Source organism: Triturus cristatus, chromosome 3_2, assembly GCF_964204655.1.
Source record: "Triturus cristatus chromosome 3_2, aTriCri1.1, whole genome shotgun sequence".
In the NCBI taxonomy this organism is placed as follows: domain Eukaryota; kingdom Metazoa; phylum Chordata; class Amphibia; order Caudata; family Salamandridae; genus Triturus; species Triturus cristatus.
The window spans coordinates 668,119,823-668,142,277 of NC_140584.1; the positions used below are offsets into that span (position 1 = coordinate 668,119,823).

Genomic DNA, 22,455 nt, shown 5'->3' on the forward strand with positions numbered 1-22,455 from the left:
ATCCTGATTGGCCATTACTAGGGTCATGGTCCTTCATGAGCTAGAGTGGAAGGGGGAGTTGTCACTGACCCCTGAAAGGGCTGTGTCTGTCCTCTCACAATGCTGTCTCCACCCCCCTGTAGTGTGTCTGGAGCCAGGACATGGCAAGGCAGGACATGAGCACTAAAAAGACTATCTTTTGAAGTATGCCTACTTCAAAGGCCACCACGGCTATTAGTATTGGACCTTTAACTCCACCTTTTTAGAACACTTTTGAATCAAGAGCAGACTGCAATGAGGAATAGCTCGATAGCTGTCAGGATGAGTACTGCCCCTTTGCTGTGTTGCTTTGATGGATTGTCCTGCAGTTGCTGCATCTGTCTTGGAGAGGAAAAGGACTGGACTTTGTTTGTACCCTGCTTGAGATGATTCTCCAAGGGCTTGTGTGTGCTTGCCTCCTATTAAGAAGTTTCAGGACCATCAAAGACTTCACCTGCAGTCCCTAGACTCCTCTGCTGGGACTTCTGGCCTGCCAAGTGGTACCAGTTCCAATTCTGGGCCCTTGGAGATGGCTTTGCTGCAGAAAGAAAAAAGAAAAGAAATTGATGCAGCAACCCTCCAGGCTTGCCGTGTTGTTGAATAACCAACGCATTGCTGTGCTGCAGACGAAGGATCGCTGCAGCACCTGTACACAGCTGGAGAATCGACGCTGCGCCAGTTTGTGTGGCTCCAAGTTAATCGCAGCCCAAGCACCGTGTCTCCAACGTTCGAGACACCCACTCCAACTCCGAAATAGGTCCAACTGTGCGGCTGAAAAAACAATTGCATTGCCGCGCTGTGGCCGAAGGATCTATGCACCGCCTGCTCGCGGCTGGGAGCATCGACCCCAGCGTAATCGTATTTTCCACGCATCGCACCTGTGCGCCAAGTGTCCAGTGCATGGCCCCACAGAAAGGACCCACTTTCGGATTTCGACACATCGCTTCTCCTCGCAGTAAGGAGTCGACAAAACAATTATGTGTGCAGCAGAACTTACACCTCCATTCCCCTGGGACTCGAGAATTGATGCATCGCTGTGTTTTCAGACGCTTCTCTCCCTTGCAGCTGTTTTTCATCTTGGATTTTGACGCATGAAAGGTACTTTGTGCTAAAATCACTGCATCCATAGAGTAAGTAAGTAATTTTTATTATGCATGATTTATTAAAACCTTTGCATACACATACACTAAAAAATGTATTCTTATTCGCAATTTAGTAAGTAAAACAGTATAAAAGACCATTGTTAGACATTGTTTAAAATTACACAATTAGGCATTATACTCGTCAGTAAGTCTAAAGTGCTTGTGCTGCAGGAAAAGCTAGGCTGGAAGTGGTAGTCCTGATTTGAGCAGTCGTCCTTATACAGCATAATAGAGTGCGTTGTTTAGCGCTTATTGCCATTGCAGATTTAAAGTGCCAGTGCAACTGTGAAGTGCTGTTGTTAGTTGTTTTTTTTTGCATCAACGCATTGTTTCGCGCATATAGCCACCGTTGGTTTAAAGTGCTGGTTCGAGTGTGAGATGCTATTGTTGGCTTTTTAGGTCTAGCATCAACGGGTGCCTGGTTTAGCTACATTTTATGGACAGTGTCTGCATGCGGCGTATTTTTGAGTCTCTTAGTTACTGTCACAAAAAATTGTTTGTGAGCCACATATAGCCATTGTTGATTTAAAGTGCCCGTGCGACTGTAAGGTGCTGTTGTTAGCTTTTGGATTTGGCATCAAGGGGTGCCCCGTTCAGCTATTTTTCATGGTCAGTGTTCGCATGCTGTGTGTTTTTGAGTCTCTTAGTTACTGTTTCAAAAACAATTGTGAGCCGGCAGTTTAGCTGTACCTCGGCTGGATTGAAGCACAACTTTACTGCCTGCCTGCAGGACTGGATGCCATGCCACTTGATGATTGGTCATAATAAAGTGCTTCTTTTATCCTTTAGATTAGGGCAGGTGCAGATGACATGGATGATATCCTCCTTACCACTTCCACATAAGCGACAGGACTGCGGACCTCATCTCCTTTCCCATGGTGGAAGATGTGGGATTATCGGAATGACACCTAGTCGTAGCTTTAAAAAAAAATCCTTTGTCCTTATTTTGACTCCTATTTTCAAGCAAGATTGCGGTTTGAGTACTTCTTAATCACTGAGCACTATCCAGCCATGTGCCTTTTTAGCAAGCGCCTCCTTGTCTTCTAAGACAGATACCATTTGTGTTGATTTTTTGACCATTTTTTTGAAGGATGGATGATCTGTTGGGGTTCCCCAAAAATACGACAACCCCAGTATCTTAAGGGAGTCAAACAAATATTCCCTGGCCAGTGATTTACCGCGATGAAGCAACTCGAGCCAAAGATGAGGATTTAAGGATCCAGCCTCGGCACTACGGATCTTGTGCCAACTTTTTACGTATGCACCCCTTCTTTCCACCGATTGTTTTTGGAGACCAAATTCTAGCCTTATTTGGGCCGGTGAAACATATTTTGGTAGATGAAATATTGCTCTGTAGGAATTAGCTATTACTATGTCCAGAGCTGCAGCATCTTTACCTTTAAGAGATTCGCTCCCTTTTTTTAATGTCGGTTGCAATTTTGCTCACAGTACCTGTAACAAGGGATCGAGTGTTAGGACGGGCAACATTTTCTTCAGTGGTTTCATCGCTCAATCAATCAATCAGTTGTTTGTTAAGCGCGACTACTCACCCGTAAGGGTCTCCAGGCGCTAAGGGGGGAAGGGGTTAGTAGGTTATAGAGTTCTATGGACAGAATTGCTTAAACCTTTAAAAAGTGATATTTTGAGTTCTGTATGTTGGATCTTTGTCGTTTTGGTCTTTTTGGTTTAGATAAAGAGTGTCTATTTTTCTAAACTGGTGTGTGTCCATATGTAGTGTTTTCACTGTTACTGTGTGTTTTATGTACAAATGCTTGACGCATTCCCTCTGGGACAGGCCTGACTGCTCTTGCCAAGCTACCAAGCATGAGAGAAGGGGTTATCCTGGGTGTGTAACACCCTGACTAGAAGGAAGGGTACCTACTTAGATGGGGTGTATACCACTGCCAACTAGAGAGCCCCATTTTGAACAGCCGGGATATTGGGTGCTTTGCAGTGCTTAATTTGAGCCGATGGGGCCCACCAGCACTCATTTTGGGAACCAGCACTTCTTTTTTCTCATGGAAGAGCAGGTAATGGAAAAATACTCAAAGGGGAAAGAAGGGTAAAGAGAAAAACAGACCACCATCATAAATGGAGTAAGCATAAACCTGCAAGCGATTCAGGACCAGGCAGCCTTGGTATACGGCACCCACATTTACATTTAATAGGCGCAGGCTATGGGCTTCTGAACAGAGCTTTAGTAACAGCATTTATACTTATCCAAAGTAAGCACTGGTGGTATGGTGCTCAAATATGTTGTCTTTAAGTATGATACAAAAATGCAAGGGTCACAGTATACCGAGTACCGTGAGTTTGTGATGGTGTGGGATGTGTGCCTGATAATGTGTGGTGGATTGACGGTGGTTAGGTGTACCAAACAGCAGAAAAAAACAAGAAGCATTAAAAACAACACCTGTGGATATTTTGAAGGAAGAGAGAGTGTACAATCAAAGCAAATAAAACGAAAGCATCCATCATACATATAAGATAATGTGTACGTTTATAAGAGAGATGAGTAAAACACAAAGATACTCACTTCTAGCTAGAATGGGCTACTGTGCAGAACAAAAAGCTGGCAGAGGGCAGCCATCTTCCAGGAATTCGGTAATTAATTTAAAGATACCACAGGAAGCCTTGCTATTGGATCTCACTATGGTAAACATGGTCGCAGCATTGCTAGACATCCGCACACCGTGTAAAGATTTGAAGGCGCAGTAACAAATGATCAGCCCCATTGTGCCCTGCCACAGCACGGTCTGAGAAGGCAGCTGGAGGCCGACGCCACACGCAGTCCCTTTGCCAAGTCACCTGATGTTTTTGGGCTCTGTACACAGTTCTTCTGTCTCGTCAGGACAGCTGTAGCCTGGGCTTCCCCCAGCGAGGACTCCGTCTTGATTAATTCAGCACTTTAAAAATATATATATACAGGGCACAAGTCCTAAAAAAAGAAGTGGGGGGACGCTGTCACCGGAAGTGACGTCACAACAGGAATCTCATGAAAAGAAGTGGGGGGACGCTGTCACCGGAAGTGACGTCACAACAGGAATCTCATGAGTATTCATATGCCTTTAGATGACGGGGCATTTCACAGCACTGCTACCCCTGGTCTGTTCCTCGATGTCCTTTGCAACCCCCCCTCCAAGGACACACATTCCAAGCGTTAACCGCCAACGCCTGCTCGCTCCGCCTCCCAATCACTCCAGCCTGCACACACCACCGGTGCCTCTTAAAGTCTCCAATTACAAACATTAGCATATCTTTGGCAATTTACGGGAAACTTCCCTCCCACCCGGGCTCTCTGCTCACACAATGCTGTCCAGCTTTTGGGCAGGGGGGACGGCGTCCACCCGGAAAAACCTGGTAAAATAAGTGGGGGGACGCCGTCCACCCGCGTGGTACCCCGACTCGAGCCCTGTATATATATAGCGCAAACTCGACTCGAAGGTATCGGGGCGCTTTACACGAGCACCGGTTACGATACACAACAACACGTTCTTTAATTATTCTTTTATGTTTTTTAGGCACGGGGCGATTAAGTGTTTGCCTAGAATGCAGGACTTGCTGGCAGAGAGGAGTAATTCAATAAATGACGATGACGTGGCATCAAGGCACGGGGCGCGTGGATAGCAGCCGTGCAGGCACAGCTTATGAGCCATTCTTAGGACAAGAGATCGTCCAAAGTATCCAAGGTCACCCCACTTTCTCAGCATCAACAGATCATGTTTCCACACACTTGACTGTTTCCGAGCACATGGGTGCGACAAGCTCCTCTCTGCTCAACCTTCATTAAACAAGTTATTTTCATCCTTTTATGATTCAAAACGTTTTGAAGTTTCTTAATAATAACAACACCCAGCAAAAGAATGCGAAACACATTTGTGGTAAACAATATTGGTTAACATTTCAGGATGGCTCCTTAAGTAAGCTCACAGGTGAATCACAGGTTGGTTATCTGTGCGCCGGAGGATCCATTCACCTCGCTAGCATCCACTGCAGTGCAGTATGAGCCAGTCTTTTATCACGTGCGTTCCGCAGGTCCCTCTTGCGTAATACCACCGTGTTTGCGCCAGCACAATGCCCAGGGGCGTAGCTTGGTCAGTAAGACTGGGGGATGGGGGGTTGAATATATGGCTTATTTTGTTAACATATGTTATCCGATAAGCGGGACATGGGCGGGGAGGGGCAAGGGGCCTAAGGGGCAGTGGAAAGGAAGAGCAGTACAGATAGGTAGTGGTCCTTAAAACAAAATATTTTGTAAAGTAAACATTTTTTCAAGAGGAGAGAGGGGAAGAAAAATTCAGGGTGAAATCACCAGACACCTCAATGTACCCGACTGAAAGCCCTTGTTTGCAACTATTTACTGCATGATACACTTATTAGGGGCGTACAACACCCCAAAACAACCCCCTCCCCTGTTCCTGTATAGAAAGGCTGGCAAACCCAGTGGTCGAAGTGTGTGTTCGGGGGGATCTGAGGGGCATGGCATACTCATACTTTTTTTAAATTTAAGACAAAGTGTTCCCCTCCTTTTTAGGTCAAGCCTACAGTCAGCATGCATGCTGTGCTCTGCGAGACTTGTTTTACTGGAGTATGGAATAGAACCCCGCACACTCTCCGCCCATATTTGTCATTGGCTTGTGTCATTGTCCTTCATAAATCCTGGCTTCTGATTCGTAAATAGGCTTGTTGATGCCTCCTTGGTACCGCCTTGTCTTCATCTGTCACCCGACTGGCCCTTTTACTTCGGTTGTTACACAGTAGATGTTTTTAAGTCTGTAAGCATTATTTTCTTTATTGAGTTTCTCTTACTGCAGGCAGGACGTGCTTTGCTTACATTCAGCGTGCCATGCCCGCTTTCTCTTTTGAAGCAGCTGGGACAATGGCGGCCACTTTAATGCAATAGGTCTCGCATTTAAATGCTAGACCTATTGCATTGCAAATATTTTTTTTTTAATCTTTATTTACTTTGGTTAAAATTGCCTCACTGGCGCTTTAACTATACACTTCTTAAGCTAAAGTGCTGGTGCTGCAAATGCTTTAAAAGTAAAGAAATAGAAAAAAAATTCAATTTCTTTACTTTTGAAACAATCGTGGCACTGCGCTTTAGCTTAAGATATTTACGGTTAAAGAGTGAGTGCGGCAATTGTAACCAAAGTAAATAAAGAGAAAACAAGCATTTGCAATGCAATCGGTCTCGCCTTTGAGACCTTATATGTATTTAGCTATGCAGCACATTAGCCTGGGTGCTGAAACATCTACTGTTCTTTAACATGGACAAAAGTAAGTACCAAACTGCGTGACACGCCAGGAATAGGAACACATGGAGAGAAATATTGCCTTTCAGCGGGAAATGGTATAGTCCACACTCTGTTTTTAATATAAAATCAGGCCTTAGATGGTCATATCACTGGAAATACAAGGTTTGAAAAAAATATTATTGTCTACAGGTGTTTGTGGAAGACAATTTCTATGGACTGGAATCTAGAGAATGCTAAAGTGATTCTGGTATTTCACTGCCCTCTGCTGGTCATTTTCTATCAAGAAAGTTAAATAGAGGCAGTTGCCAGAAAAATAACATAATAAAAGTCCCAAAGCAGAAAGCAATTCTGGTATTTTACTGACCTCTGCTGGTCATTTTCTATCAAGACAGTTAAATAGAGGCAGTTGAACAGAAAAAAAAGTCCCTAAGCGGAAGCAGACAAGTCCTAGGGCTGATCTCCAGAGCCCACAAAGTACATACACATATAAGTATATACTAAAGTATATAAGTATATACTAAAGTATATACAAGAGGTCTCGTATGCTCGACCTAACAAAGACGTGAAGCCGCCATATTTTTCTCTTTATTTACTTTGGTTACAATCGCGGCACTCGTGCTTTGGCTGTAAACATCTTAAGCTAAAGCGCGGTGCCTCGATTGCTTCTAAAGTAACAAAATAGAAAAAAAACTGTTTTTCTATTTCCTTATTTTTGAAGCAATCAGGGCACCCGCGCTCTAGCTTAAGATGCTTACAGCTAAAGCACGAGTGCCGCCATTGCATTCAAATGCTTGTTTTATTGAACACATAAGATCAAGGGACACCTAAAAAACCCTACCTAGAGCGCCTCTATCAGTGCATTAAAACATACACCAAGGAAGAGGCACAGGAAGTCTAATGAGAAATTAAACATTAGCGCACAACAACAAAGATGTAAGGAAAATATTTAGAAAGTAAGATAACAGGTCAAGAAATTGGTACGCCAACATAAACGCTGTTGTGTATGGATGCCGTAAACCTGCCAAACCGTATCGGAAAAATACAAAGGCGGTGTTTAAAAACTGTACTATACCTAGCATCAAGTCAATGACTCAATATTTACAAATTTCCAGTCCCAGCATAATATTCCATTATCATGTCTGTCAGTTCCCAGTGCCTCCCTAAAGTATCCCTTTCTGCAGCTCCCAAGCTGACTTGGGGGATGTCCAAGAACAGACAACCACAAACCATTAAACTAGCGCAGACGGGATACTGCAGTTCAACAAATACAACCGATTTAACCCAAAACAAATGCAAGATCGGCCATACAGGGAGCAGCCGAGCCGGCACAGCGACAAACCAGGTGCATCATATTAAGGTCTCCGGGGGACCCATCAAGTCATTTACATCCCCATTCATGTCAGAAGGTGATCTGTCATGCACCAGTTGCCTGTGATCAGTTTATGTGAACGGGATGCCCTGCTGACTGAATTAACATACCTATGTGCAATTATTTACTCGTATAAGAATGTTAACATGTCTACTGTAACCTCCTAATATTTGGAATGGAAAGCAGGATATAAAACCACGCACGTGCCTCTTTGTACCTAGAAAGCTGAATACAGACACTTCCATTCAGAGAGAGGTAGCATTGTTCAATGTACCTTTGACAGACCTTGATCCAATTCATTTTTGTTTTTCAAAACTCTTTTTATTAAGTCATCAGATAAGATATGCACATTCTTGACAGAGGGAAAAGAATATATATTGATCAATATAGTAGCTTTCAAGCTGGTGACTTCTATATGACATTTGTAATACAACGAAAATAACTTTTCGGGTCTGTGAAAATCAGCCCCTAACTTTACAAACGACTGTGTCTTATAGTGCGTAGTAGTCCATACATAATACCCATCACGCCATGCCTCATACATCATAGCCCTTTGCATCATCGCTCTTCTTTGTGATACGTTCTTCAGAAGGTTCCCACATCTGTAGTTTGTGGTGAAGGGGGTTCCAATATGAGACCCCTGTAGTCTGCCCAACGTTACCTTATTTTGAGGTGCTTTTGCGGGCATACCCGCACTTTGAAAATAGGCTGCTCCTGTCCCATGCACCAATCAAGGCCTGCCCTCCAGGCCCCCAGTGTAGGCGGTGCCCGATCTTTCCATGCCCTAGATATATCTCTTTTTGCCAGTGTAAGGCCCAAGAATAACAGGTATCTTTTATAGATGTTTCCCCCTAGTTCTTCCATGATATGTAAGAGGGCAAGCTAAGGAGACAACTGTATTTCCCATCCCAACACTTCTGATAAGTAGTTTTTAACTCCTCTCCAAAACCTACCAAGCGCAGTACATTCCCAAATGGTATGGATAAGCGTACCCTCTGCGCTACCACATCGTAAACACGTAGGGGAGTTTATCAACCCGCCCTCCATAGCCTATATCTGGTAAAATAAGCACGGTGTAAATACTTAAACTGAATACGTCTGAGGCGTGAAGCTATTACAGCACCCCTCGGGGATTCCAAGGCCTCCGTGCAGTCGTCACTGTCAACGGGACCAAGGTCTGTCTGCCATTTATCCTGGAGTGAGTCCAATGTAGTGGATAGGTTCGTCACTATAGTTGGATATATCTTTGCAGTCTTGTGGTCCCCCAAGTCTCCCATAAAAACCTTTGCCTCTATCGGATTAAACTCCGGGAGGGATTACATATGAGTGACATATGGGGATAAGGCATGTCACAGTGCTAAATATTTATAAAATTGGGTATGTGCATGGCAAATTAGTTCCTGAGCACCTGGAAGGACTTTATGGTGGTACCTCGCATTACATCCCCCAATCAAATTCATTTTTAACAGGAGGGATATCGTATTGTTATTAACAACTCAAACCAACAAGCTTCCAATAGCGCTACTGAACTAGCTCAACATTGAATTACTTCGATACAGCAAGAGGTTAAGCAAGTGACAGATTACAGTAATGAACACAGAGCACCCTGGGTGTAGGTGGGTCTTTGGGTAATATATGATGTAGCCAACATTGGTGCCCTTTAGGACTAGACAAGGCAAGGTTTTTTTAATTTACTTTTTAAAACTTCACTTTTTTAAACATTAAATCTTTTCAAATGTACTTTTTAAATTATTGCTATGGTGATGTGTTGGAGCTCACACTGGCATTGCTTTGCCTACTGGGTTCAAGCTATCGCGCTAGTGTTGGAACCTCAGACATAGTTCTATACGCGAATCTCTGCAATATAGTCTTTTAACCCACTGACGTGCCTCACTTGTATTAGAACTTGTGTGACAAATCTCTTTAAATCAAACCTTTGCAGCAAGTTTATTATTCTCTTGAATGTTCTTACCTAGAATAGAATCTTTCATACAGGATACAAACATTCCTATTTGTAAAAGAGGCCTGCAGAGTTCACACTTAATTCCGCATTTGGCTTGTTAACTCACTGCGCTATCTCTTATGCATTGAAGCCTGTGACGTGCAGTTTATATGTATGTATGTATTTGCATTTATAAAGCACGCTGTAACCCTATGGGCATCCTGGTGCTGAGACACAGTAAAAGAAGGTAAAGCGCAAACTGAAAACTGAGCCGGCCAGCTGGTTACGCTCTAGGAAAGAGCCAGGTCTTAACTTGCTTGCGGAACAGCAGCTAATCCTGTATTTGTCTCAATTCCGGGGGAAGACTGTTCCACAAGCACACGGCTGCTACACCGAACGCTCGTCCACCCATGGTAGATCTTTTTATCCTTGGGATCATTACCAAATTAGCTGCCAAAGAGTGCAGGCTACGTACAAGTACATACCAACTAAACCTACATTGTAGCGGATTAGGTCCAAGGCCGTGGAGTGCTTTAAAGGCAATACACAAGGACTTGAACAGTATTCTTTGTCTCACCGGGAGCCAATGCAGCTCAGCTAATGCCTGAGAAGTTGATGATCTACGTGTTCTCATTAAAACAAGCTTTGCTGCTGCCGCCTGGATGCTCTGGAGCCGCGAGACCAAATAGCTCGGAGACTCCAGCAGCAAAGCGTCACAATAATCCAGGCGGCTGAGAACAACACACCTGGCCACTGTGCCTCTTACCTGAGGAGGCAAAAGTGGTAACACCTTACGGAAACCTCTAACGAGCATGTAGCAATTCCTAACTACTTTGTTTACATGTGATTCGAGGTTAAGCTTCTCGTTAAAGCTGACCCCCAGATTACGCACTGTTCTCACGGGTACCAGAGGTGCATTTGTAGGGAACGGCCAAAAATTAGATGGTAAAACCGTCGGCACTCTACCCACCCCACAGTGCAAAATCTCTGTTTTGGCATTATTAAATTGCAGCGCATTGTTCCTCAGCCATGACACCATTTCACACATGCACTTATGAAATATTTCCTGGGAGTTCGCATGATCACCTTCCAGGGACACAATCAATTGGGTGTCATCGACGTAATTAACCACACTTATGTAATTGGCTTTGATGACCTCCAACAGCGGTTGCATATAAACATTAAATAAAATAGGGCTAATTGAGGACCCCTGGGGGACCCCATGCTCATTCAGGATAAAATCTGATTGAAACGGAGTCAAAGTAACGGCCTGCCGTCTACCTGCCAAATAAGACCGAAACCATTGCAGAGCCATATTTGTCACTCCCACTTTCTCCAACCTTACCAATAGGGTGGCATGGTTAACCGTGTTGAATGCGGCGGACAGGTCCAACAATATCAGCGTCGCAGATTGTCCCCTGTCCGCACGCATCCGAAGATTATCCAACACGGTAACCAGTGCGGTCTCAGTCCCATGACCAGGACGGAAACCAAACTGATCTTCTCCCAGCTTGTTATTACCTTCAAGAAAACCCGGAAAGTGCTTGACTCACCAAGCGCTCCACAATCTTTACTGGATATGGTAAAAGGGAGATTGGTCTGTAGTTCCCGTAACAGGTAGGGTTCAATGAAGATTTTTTAAGGAGAGGTGAGACTATCGCTTCCTTCCAACAAGACGGAACCACTCCACTGCTAAGAGATTGGTTGCACAGCTGGTAAAGCTGTGGAAAGATCTCAGAACCCAGCTCTTTCCATAGTTTCTGAGGGATGGGATCCAATGGTGAACCAGAAGAGACTCCCATTGCCACCCTAACGAACTCTTCCTCCGTAGGCAGGTCCCAGTGATCAAGGGGAGTCCCTTGCGTCAATGGCTCCGTCCCAATATCCCTAACTCCTGATAAGTTATCTGGTCCTAGTTCTTCCCTTTCACTAGTACCTAACAAGGTATCTGGTTTCAAACCTTCGATAATTCTATTAATCTTATCCTGAAAGAAGGCTGTTAGGCCATCACATAGCTCTTGCGACGGAGTAATCTTATTACTGGAGCAATCAGGATTAGCCATGTCTCTCAATATGCACAATTCTGCAATGGTAATATTACTTACATGTGGTATTTCATTGCAATTTTAACCTATTAGTAATTTTAATCTTTTTCAGCTAGAAAAAATGAATTTTTGTTAAAATTTGCAAATTACACTACAGCTGATGAATTATGTAGGAAATGCGCAAAATCCATGATTATGCACAAAATACCACCACCACAAAATCACATAATTCCACTGGCCCTGCATGTAGTCCTTTGCTCAGGTGATGTATATGCAGCTGGCTTAAAGTGACCATGATCCCTCACAGTCACAGCTTCTAGTGAATCTGTCTGCAGGCCTCAGTTACCATACTTTAGCACAGACTTTGGTTCTAACACCTGTCTGTGGCCCCCCCTTAAACCCTTTGGGTTATGTTCACCATTTCGCCACACTGGCGCCCGACAGAGGCAAACATGTATTCCTGACTCATGCTGGAGCAGAGTTTTCTGTTGAAAATCTATTGGGTTTTTTAAGCTCTGGTTTGTCTATTGTCGAAAGAAATTAAAATTATTAATTTATAACTACTAATTATTTGTTTTGCGTAAATGTTCTGATTAATCAATACGTACTAATAAGAGAAAACTATACGTGGGGATGCATTAATGTTGCTAAATAATAATGTGCGGGTTTAATTAAATAAATGTTGCTGAGTGCTGTTTATTTTAAAGCACAAAAATGCTTTTAAAATGTCGTGTACTAATGCTTTTCTTGTGTTGCAAAGGCTAGATAATTACATACACATAAGGGTATTAGTGGGGTTAACACTGTTTAATCACTATGCTGTGGTAACGTTGTTTTTGTCTCTTTTAATTAAGATGGTACGTTTTGGCCTAGTGAAAGATGGCTGCCGTTTAAAGCTTGTATTTGAGTAGTCGATTTGTGATGAGAAGGCCTTGCTGAACATGGTCGAGAGTCATCTGACCACAGTCTTCGCCTGGTTAAAAAGTTTTCCGTGAGGACAGCAGCTCTGGGCGGACATCCAAGTGTCCTTGGAGGACAAAGGAGCCACAATGAACTTTGTGATCACAATGCTGGTTCTGAGGAAATATGAACATGAAAAGAAACATTTGCAAGTTTTAGTTCCTTCTTCCGTCTTTTTATTTTTGTGATTTTTCTGAGCGGAGATTTTTCCAAATGTAGCGATGCTACATCCTTTCCTGCTCGCTCTGCTCAGCGGTTCAGCGGATATTTAAAACATTTTATGTTGCCTTCTTTTGTTAAATTTATTATAAATATTGTTAGCCTAGAGAGGGTCTGTGCCATTGCATTTTGGATTCTGAGGCCACTTCTTTCCGAACTTGCGTTGGTGAGGATCGATGCTGTGAGGACGGTGACTTGGGAGATTTCTACTGAGAGACCTGTCCTGACCCGGTTATGACATTTAGCTAGAATAGGTAATTATGAGAATAATGATTTTGCTTTTGAATTGATTTTCTTTGAACTAATTTTAGATAAATTACCATTATTTGAAATACAGTGTTGGTGGTTATTTCTTGTCAATTATTGAGTACTCTATTTTGATTATTGTTGATTATTATTGGTTAAATCATGACTCAAGACAGTGTCAATTAGGTCTTATCGACCCTTAGTGTAGATGCAGGGTGTTTAGAAGGTTTTCTCTCCACAGGTTCAGTGCTGATAGAGTAATCGAGTATATGTTAGTGAAATGGGCCCAAGCGTATGATGAGTGTATGTGCGTGTATCTGTGAATTTACTCTATCCGTGGAAGTAGGGAGAATTTGTACACCCCAATCTGCACCAATTTCCTGGTAGCAGAATTTGATGGTTTTGATGATTGTCTTGATCTGATTAGATTGCTTGTACATTGGCTTTTTGATTTATTGATTATTGATTGATGTTGGTATATGTACTAATACTATATGTTGGAGTCGTCGTGTTGAGTTTTATGTAGTGCTTCTGGAATTTGGGAGCTGGTAGCAGTTCCATAGTAGGGCAGAGGGAAGTATATGCTGCTCTCGGGAAAGACGGGATTGTTGGTCCTATACGTATGCAGGAAAAACGTGTGACAATTGAAGTTGCGCGTCACATTGTCTGTGTTCGGAATTAGTGACATCGTTGTGTGTTACTATTAGAAATATATTTCTGGTATAAAAAGGAGTGTGTATGGTAGCGAAGGTTATCTGTGAAACTCTGGTCTTAAGTCCCAGGGATCCGTAAGGTTTGCCGTTAAAGCTTATCGCGGGAGGAGTAATAGGTATTCTCTGAGCTTGTTTGAAGGACTGGGCAGAGGAAAACACTGCTTGGTTAACGTATGTTATTATTCTGTAGTGGGGCAGATTGTTCGCTGTTCTCGGGAAGGCAGGATTCTGTGTGTATGTACTACATTTTCTTGTATGCATGTGCGTGAATGTATGAGCATTTAGTTGATTGAAAGACTCTTTGGAGCAGTCCTAGAGGAAACAGTTAATGGATGCATGTTAGAAGGGCAGAGTAGAGGGATGTGCTACTGTGTCAACAAGAGTATTAATTCCGTACTGAAACAGAAGTGAGTGAAAGACGGGATTCTTGTGAAATTGATTTTCTTTACTATTCTTTGGTTAGCGAAGCAGACAATGGAGATGTTTATATGTTGTAACTAATAGATTTTGTAGAATCTGACACGAAGTCTACTGAGAAGTTTTGTAAAGGAGGGGTAGACGACTGACAGGAGACAGGAGCAGGAGAGACTGCAGTGACTGCTGACGTCATTGAGACCGCGCTCTGATTGGATAGTAGATCAGAACAGTGCTCGCGCTGAGATTGGTGCGTTGGTGTGAGCCACGCAGAGATTGGAAGGAGTCACTCTGTACTCTAGTGACGTAGACGCTCCAGGATTGGTGCGTTAGTGTGAGTCGCGCTGTTATTGGATAAAACATCGTACCATTCAGTTGTATTACGGAAGGGATTAGAAAGTTTGGTAAAGCTAAAATGTATTACCAAGAAGAGAAAAAGAAAAAATCTTTGTTCGGAAAGATTAAAAATTGGTTTGACAAGGATAAAGATGTTAAAACGAGAGAAGGTGAATTGTTACCTCCATCGAAAACGCCTGCATCCTTTATGGCTACGAGATATGGGTATCATACCTGTATATGGTTGGAGAATTGGGTTAAGTATACTAAAGAAGATGGTGTCCTAGCATTCCCAGAACATTGTTCATTTAATCTGGCCGTGTTGAAAACTTTGCGGGAAAAGATGTTGTGTCTTGACCCAAGACCAAGGCCGACACAGTTTGAGGCTTTAGTGGAATGGGAAGAGGAAGTACATGAGCGAGAAAAACAGAGGTCTGGAGGAAACTATAGATACATGTTTGGGAGGAGACATGATCGTGAAACTCATCATGATCGAATGAAGAGATGGCGAGATGCTAGTATGTCAGAAGGATTATACCCTATGAGAACAGTTGAAGAGAAGGGTACAGAAAGGGTTCCTGAGGCAGAAGTGAAAAGATATGGAATTAATGAATATGAGGATGAGGTCTTGAATGACATGATTTACAAAAGACCACCTCCATATAGACCAGAACCAGAAGAGAGCACACCAGTGGTTTCTCCGATAAGAGATACATTGCGTATCATTGAGACAGAAGATGTGACACCTGAGTTAAGAAGTGGTAATCCTTTTAGGGAAAAAGAGAGAGAGAATAGAAGTGGTGACGAGAATACGAGAGAATTAGCCAGAACTACATCGGAGTTGACTGAAAAGATTAGAGAGCTGACAAAGAATCTAGAAGCTGTTACGGTGCCTGTAACCATAGGTCCGGTTATGCCTGTTTTTGATAAGCAGAGGACGGGTGAAAATAGTTTGGTGATTCCATATGTTGGGAATAGATTGACAAGTTTGGCTGGTCCCTCAGGAGATTCAGGAAAAAGGACAGAAAATGATGATTTGAGACAATCCAGACATGAGACATGTAGTGAAGGATTAGAGATACAGTCTAATTCGAGATTGGATGCTAGTGAAGCTAGTTGTTCAGGGATGCCGATTTTAGAACCACAGAAGAAAGTGGTTCCAGTGAGAAAATCTACTGAAATAACAGCTGAAGATTTGAATGAATGGATGAAAGTTCTTCAAAAGAGGGATAAAGATTCACAGGCAATTGATGTGGCTAGGTTACGTGTAGAATTAGAAGAGCTTGTTGCAGGGACAGTTCCTACGGAAATTCTGAAAAATCATCATGATGGTGAACTGTTGTTTATGTGCAAAAACATCACCTGGAGAGCTAAAAATACACATGACAGGTTAAGAGCAATAGCGAATGAGCAGGGAGTTGACATTGATAAGGTGAAAGCTTTGCAGAAGTCTTACGGATAAAGATATTGAGAATCTGAATGGTGCTGGTAGAACAGGACAGATTAAAGAGATGATCGCTTTATTGCGAAAATGGGGTGATGTTGAGAAGTGGAAGGATAGGTGGTACAAGAAGAGGGAAGAATCAGGGGATAGGACTTATTCAGCATTTCCTGTGAGAGAAAAAGAGAAAACAGTGGATGCTTATCCTATGAGAGAAATACCTGGAGGAGGATATGTACATGTTCCATGGACCAGACAGGATACTTTATCATTTACGAATGATTTCCCTCGACTGAGAGAAAAGCCCGTCGAGTGGTATAGGCAGGTAGACAGGTTTGTGAAATTGTCAAAAGTGCTGTGGATTGACCTGAATAGTCTGTTTGATATAATTGTTCCAGCAGACTTGTGGGCTGAGTGTAAAATAGTTGTAAGTTGGCCTACTGAGGAATATCCAAGAGACCAGAGAACAGGAGCACCAGATCCAGAGGTAATGAGAAAGTATGAGCAGGTGATCGTATACCTGAAAAGTAAAGTACCTCCGAAAGAGACAGACTGGGTTAAAATAGATCGAACACACCAGGAAGCAAAAGAATCAGTTCATGCTTTTTATGAGAGGTTGATACTGGCTTTTAAACAATTCAGTGGGGATGAACACCTGGGTGACAAGGATTTGAGTCATTTTGTATACAGATTTGTATATGGCCTGAGACCTGAGATTAGTGAGAGAATTCGTGAGCATACAGTGGACTGGCAGAGTAAGAAAATAGATGAAATTTTGAGACATGCAAAATACTTCAGTGATGAAATTGAAGCAAAACAGAGAAAGCTGAAAGAAAAAGCAATGTGGGCACAAGTGAAAGTTGCGGAAAGACAGGAAGCACAGTTGGTGGAACAGGCGAATAATGCAGGAAATAATCCAGGGAATAGGCCCAGGTATGCAGGGAAAGGAAAGGGGAATCTTGAGGAAGCCAAAAAGAAGTTCCCGTGTCACAACTGTGGCCAACTGGGACATTGGAGATCTGAATGTACCAATCCACCATTGGCGAATAATGAGGGTAAAATATTAAATCAACAGGTGCAGAACGAGGGGATTAATCGACAGCAGCAACAACCTTCTGTTGTGAAACAGCAGAATCAAGAGCCAAAACCGCCCTTGCCGCAAAGTAGAGGGTCACAAAAGTACAATCAGGATTCAGGATTCTACAATGATGAGCAGGTAAACAAACCAAGGCGTTCTAACCAGGTACAGCAGTACTTGTTAAAGAATGAAGGGAGTGAGTCTGAAGGTAATTATTGACGGTGCCGAAGAGAGGACGAAGAGTGCATACTTGGTGAAACTCTAGAAATAGACCAGGCAGGACCATTTGTAGATGGGAAAATAAATGAAGAAGGTGTTACTTTTTTAGTAGACACAGGTGCGACAAGATCAACTGTCAGGTCAGTAGATATTAGAAATCTTCCTCTCTCGGATGAAGCAATCCAAGTAGTTGGTGTAGCCAATACACAAATCAAGACACGTCTTATTGAACCAGTAAGAGTACAAATAGGGAAATTTTCAGACATGCACAGATTTATTGTCTGTGATACTAGTCCAGTGAACTTGTTAGGCAGGGATCTGCTTAGTAAGATGAACTGTACAATTTTTTGTACACCGGATGGAATAGCTTTTGAAACACCAGATGAGGATGTTTTGTACCGAATGACTCTAGAAAATAGAGAGAGTGAGTTAATTGGTGTATATGCTGTGTTTGATCCGGAGGATTTGCCTCAAGAGCTGAGAGACACAGTGAAAAGGACAGTTTGGGATTTTACTGGAGAGGATGTGGGATTGATGAATAATGTAGATCCTGTGAAAATTGCAGTGAAAGAAGGAATTACTTATCCTAACATTCCTCAGTACAAAATGACACCGGAAATAATTGAGGGAATAACTCCTATTATTGAGAAAATGATTCAACAAGGAGTTTTGAGAGAAATACTGAGTAGTCCGTGTAACTCACCGATAATGGGGCTAAAGAAACCTAATGGGAAGTTCAGGATTGTACAGGATTTGAGAAAAGTTAACAAAATTGTGGTGGCATGTTGTCCCATTGTGCCAAATCCGTCAGTGATTTTGTATCAGATTCCACATGATGCTGAGTGGTACACAGTGATTGATTTGTGTCATGCTTTCTTTTCAATTCCATTGCATCATGACAGCCAGCCGATTTTTGCATTTAGGTTTGGCCAGCGTATTTTAGCATGGTGTCTTATCCCACAGGGGTATACGGAGAGTCCTTCGATATTCAATCAGTTATTGAAAAAATCATTGGAGAGCTTGATTATGCCTGAAAATTCAGTACTAGTGCAGTATATTGATGATTTGCTTGTGGCATCAAAGACACGTGAAGCTTGTGAAGTAGACACTATAGCTTTACTGAATCATCTGGCAGATGGAGGGTTAAAGGTATCTCCAGCTAAATTGCAATTTTGCAAGAAAGAGGTGCATTATCTTGGACACAATATTGAAAAAGGTCTAAGAAAAGTGACTGATGACAGGATCAGAATTATCAGAGAAATGAAAGCCCCAAAGACCCAGAGGGAAGTGAGAATGTTCCTGGGAATGGTGGGTTATTGTCGTCAGTGGATAATTAATTTGCGGAGCTGAAGAGCAGAATGTGTGAAGCCCCTGCTTTGGGTATGCCAGACTATGAGAAAGAGTTTGAATTGTACTGTAGTGAGAGAAATGGATGTGCACTTTCAGTGTTAATCCAGAAGCATGGATTACTGAGAAGGCCTATTGCGTACTTCTCATCGACACTTGACCCTGTAGCTGTGGGTTTACCAGGTTGTCTGAAATCTGTGGCTGCAACATGCAGAAGTCTGGAACAGAGTGAGGGAATTATAATGGGATATCCTGTAAGGGTATTCGTACCTCATAATGTGGCAATTCTTTTGACAAGAAGCAGAACTCAGTACATGTCACATAGTCGGCTGACTAAATATGAGAAAGTCATTCTGGGAGCATCAAATGTGACTCTGGAGAGATGTGTGAATGTGAATCCAGCGACATTATTGCCGGATATTGAAAATGTGGGTGTGAAGACAGAAGATGATCACAATTGTTTGGATGTGCTGGATTACTGTACAAAACCGAGACCAGACATAAGGGATCTTCCCTTGCTTGAGAGTGATCACGTGCTGTTTGTAGATGGATCATGTCTGAGGAATGATGAGGGTGTGCTGAGTGCAGCATATGCAGTGTGCAAGGTTTCAGAAGTGATGGAAGCATCACCATTGAAAGGAGTGAAATCTGCACAAGTTGCTGAATTGGTGGCATTGACGAAAGCTTGTGAAATTGGGAAAGATCTGAGAGTGACTATGATGACTGATAGTCAGTATGGATTTGGAGTTGTGCATGATTTTGGCCAACTTTGGCTACAGAGAGGTTTCTTGACGTCGAGTGGGACTCCAATAAAGAATGCTGAAGTGATTGGGAAATTGCTTGAGGCGATACAGCTGCCTAAAGAATTAGCAGTTGTGAAATGTGCTGCTCATGGACAAGGAGATGATTTTGTGACAGTTGGAAACAGATTTGCCAACGACATTGCACAATATTGCGCGAAAAACAATCACTCAATTAATAGGGAACGAGAAGGAGAAATGTCTTTTTGTTCTGTGATGTTTACTAATGTCCTAGAAACGTGGGATGAAGTGAAACAGTTGCAGGATGAGGCAGGAAAGGAAGAAAAGAAAGACTGGATCAAGGCAGGTTGTGCCCCAAGAGAAACAGACCATGTTTGGGTCTATAGAGATGGCAGACCAGTCATGCCTAACTCTATGCTGTCGACAATGGCAAGGATGTATCATGGCCAGGGACATTTGGGAAGGGATGCGATGATCAGGTCTTTTAAACAGACTTGGTACAATGCAAAGTTCAGGACAATTGCAGAGAGCATCTGTCAAAGATGTTTGATTTGCCAGCAATTTAACACTGGGAAAAAGACAGTGGTGAGTCTGGGAACGATAGGCAGAGAAGGTGGTCCTTTCACGAGAATGCAGATAGATTTCATTGAAATGCCCCAAGTGAACAGATTGAGGTATGTTCTAGTAGTAGTCTGTTTGTTCTCAAGGTGGGTGGAGGCCTATCCGACTAGGAGAAATGATGGAATAACAGTGGCAAAGTTACTGTTAAGAGAGTTGATTCCTAGGTACGGGTTTCCAGTAACGATTGAGTCTGATAGAGGTGGACACTTCTATAATGAGCTCATGAGTTTGATTTGTGAAGCATTGAGCATACAGCAGAAGCTACATTGTGCATACAGGCCAGAGGCTTCTGGCGTAGTTGAACAGATAAATGGCACAATCAAGAACAGGATTGGTAAGATGTGTTTAGCCACTGGAATGAAATGGCCTGATGTCTTGCCTCTAGTGCTAATGACTATTAGATCTACTCCAGATAGAACTACTGGGTTGAGTCCGCACGAGATTTTGATGGGACGTGCAATGCGTCATGCATTTGTACCTGTCAATAAGTTGATGACAATAACTGATGACATGATTTTGGATTACTGTAAAGGCCTGGCTGACGCAGTTCATTCTGTGTTTCACCAGGTTGGAGAAGAAGCTACCACACTTGAGAAGAAGCAAGCTCATGATCTGAGTCCAGGGGACTGGGTGAGGATTAAAGTACACAGAAGAAGAAATTGCTTGGTTCCAAGGTGGGGAAGGCCAAGACAAGTTATTCTGACTACGACAACTGCAGTGAAGTGTGCTGGTGTGAAAAACTGGGTACATGCGAGTCATACTCTGAGAGTTCCAAACCCAAAGGATGGGACTGGCAAGGAGTATTTTGAAGAGTCAGATTCCAGTGATGATGAAGACACGGAACCAGTGAGAAAAAATCGAAGTTCAGAAAAAGAAGCAGAAAAGACTTCAAGAGAACCATTGAGAATCTCAGAAGGGAGATCGGATTCTGTAAGAGAGCCTGAAGTTCCAAAAAGCAGTGGAGGAAAAAGAAGAGAAAAGAGTAATTCCACAGAGACTACTCCTGAATCAGAAGAGGAGATTGAAGAACCACTTGAGATTATACCTGAAGAAGTAGGGTCAGAAGAAGATAGAGAGGGACAGATTGCGGAAGACCCCCGAGGAGGTGTAGGGAACATTCCTGATAAGCTAGGTGAAGGGACAAGTAGACAGCAAGAAGATTGCGTGTCGGAGACTCGAGGAGGGAAAGAAGTAGGGAAGTCTCAAACAGTGGTGAAAAAGACTGTGGAGCGAAAGAAAACTGCTGAAGAGCAAGAGGCATTTGAAACAGAATCGGATGAAAGTGAGAATGAAAAATCAGAAGGTCGAGTTCTGAGAAAGAGAACTTGGATTGGAGAAAGAAATAATACAGAAACAAGACCGAAAAAGGTTGTAAGAGGAGATTTTTGGCCTAACAACAGAGTAAAGAGGCTGAGATACAGACTGATAAGAGCAAATACATCGAAAGCTGAACAAGTGAATGAGGTGTCGAGTCAAAATGAAGTAAAAAGAAAGGAGCAAAAGGAGTCAAGAGAACCCGAGGAGATAAAGAGAATTAGAAGACCCAACCAAAAGTACAGATCACCGGAATGGTCTTATGTGGCACTGTCTGAAGGAGAAGAAGAAGAAACAGTGAATCGAGACAATCCGGAGGGGATCTTGAGAAAAGTGGTTGAGGAAGAGGAAAAATCTGTTGGAATCTTAAAAGTTATCCTGACTGACATTGGAGAAGAGTCGGATGCACAGGATGTTGTTGATGATCTGATACAATTTGATGCTGCTGAAGAAGAAATGAAAAGTGATGAATATCCAAATTGAGTGAACTGAAGAAATCACTTGGAGAAAAGTGAAAAGGAGAAAGTCTGAAATTCAGCTGTCTGAAGTGATCCAGAAATAAAGAATAGCAGTAGTGGAGTAGTAGAGGCTAAGTCAAAAGACACGGTCAAAGTAGTAAAATGGCTAATATAGAGAATAACCAAAGTAAATGTGCCTTCTTGAAAAGATGGTGTAGAATGTGCTGCTGCTGTACTGGATTATTGATGCTACTATGGGGTGTTTTAACTTTATTAGTTACTTTTAGGGTTACAATAGGTATATTTGAGATGAATACTGAGAATGAGACTAATGTAGAGAAAAGTTCACAAAAAGTAGTTCCAACTAGAATTAGTAATACTTACATGCATAAAGATAGGTCAATTAATGATTTTTCTAGTAATGTTTTTTCAAAGTTGTTGTACGAATATGTGAAGACAATGGAAGTTAGGGATTGCTACGTTTGTATGCAATTACCTGCATCCGTTTCAGAGGGTGTTACTTATCACCATTTACCAGCTACGTATGGAATTTC

At 42.6% G+C, this 22,455-nt stretch overlaps 1 protein-coding gene across 1 annotated transcript in view; it reads left to right on the forward strand.

The window, feature by feature from the left end:
* Positions 1–13,294, forward strand: part of LOC146857926 (uncharacterized) — a 61,158-nt gene extending 47,864 nt beyond the window's left edge. Inside the window, exon 6 of the mRNA XM_085647083.1 lies at positions 12,629–13,294. Within this exon, the coding sequence (XP_085503209.1) occupies positions 12,629–12,647 (19 nt within the window). The 3' untranslated portion in view covers positions 12,648–13,294. The remainder of the gene's footprint in view (positions 1–12,628) is intronic.
* The last annotated feature ends 9,161 nt before the right edge of the window (positions 13,295–22,455 follow it).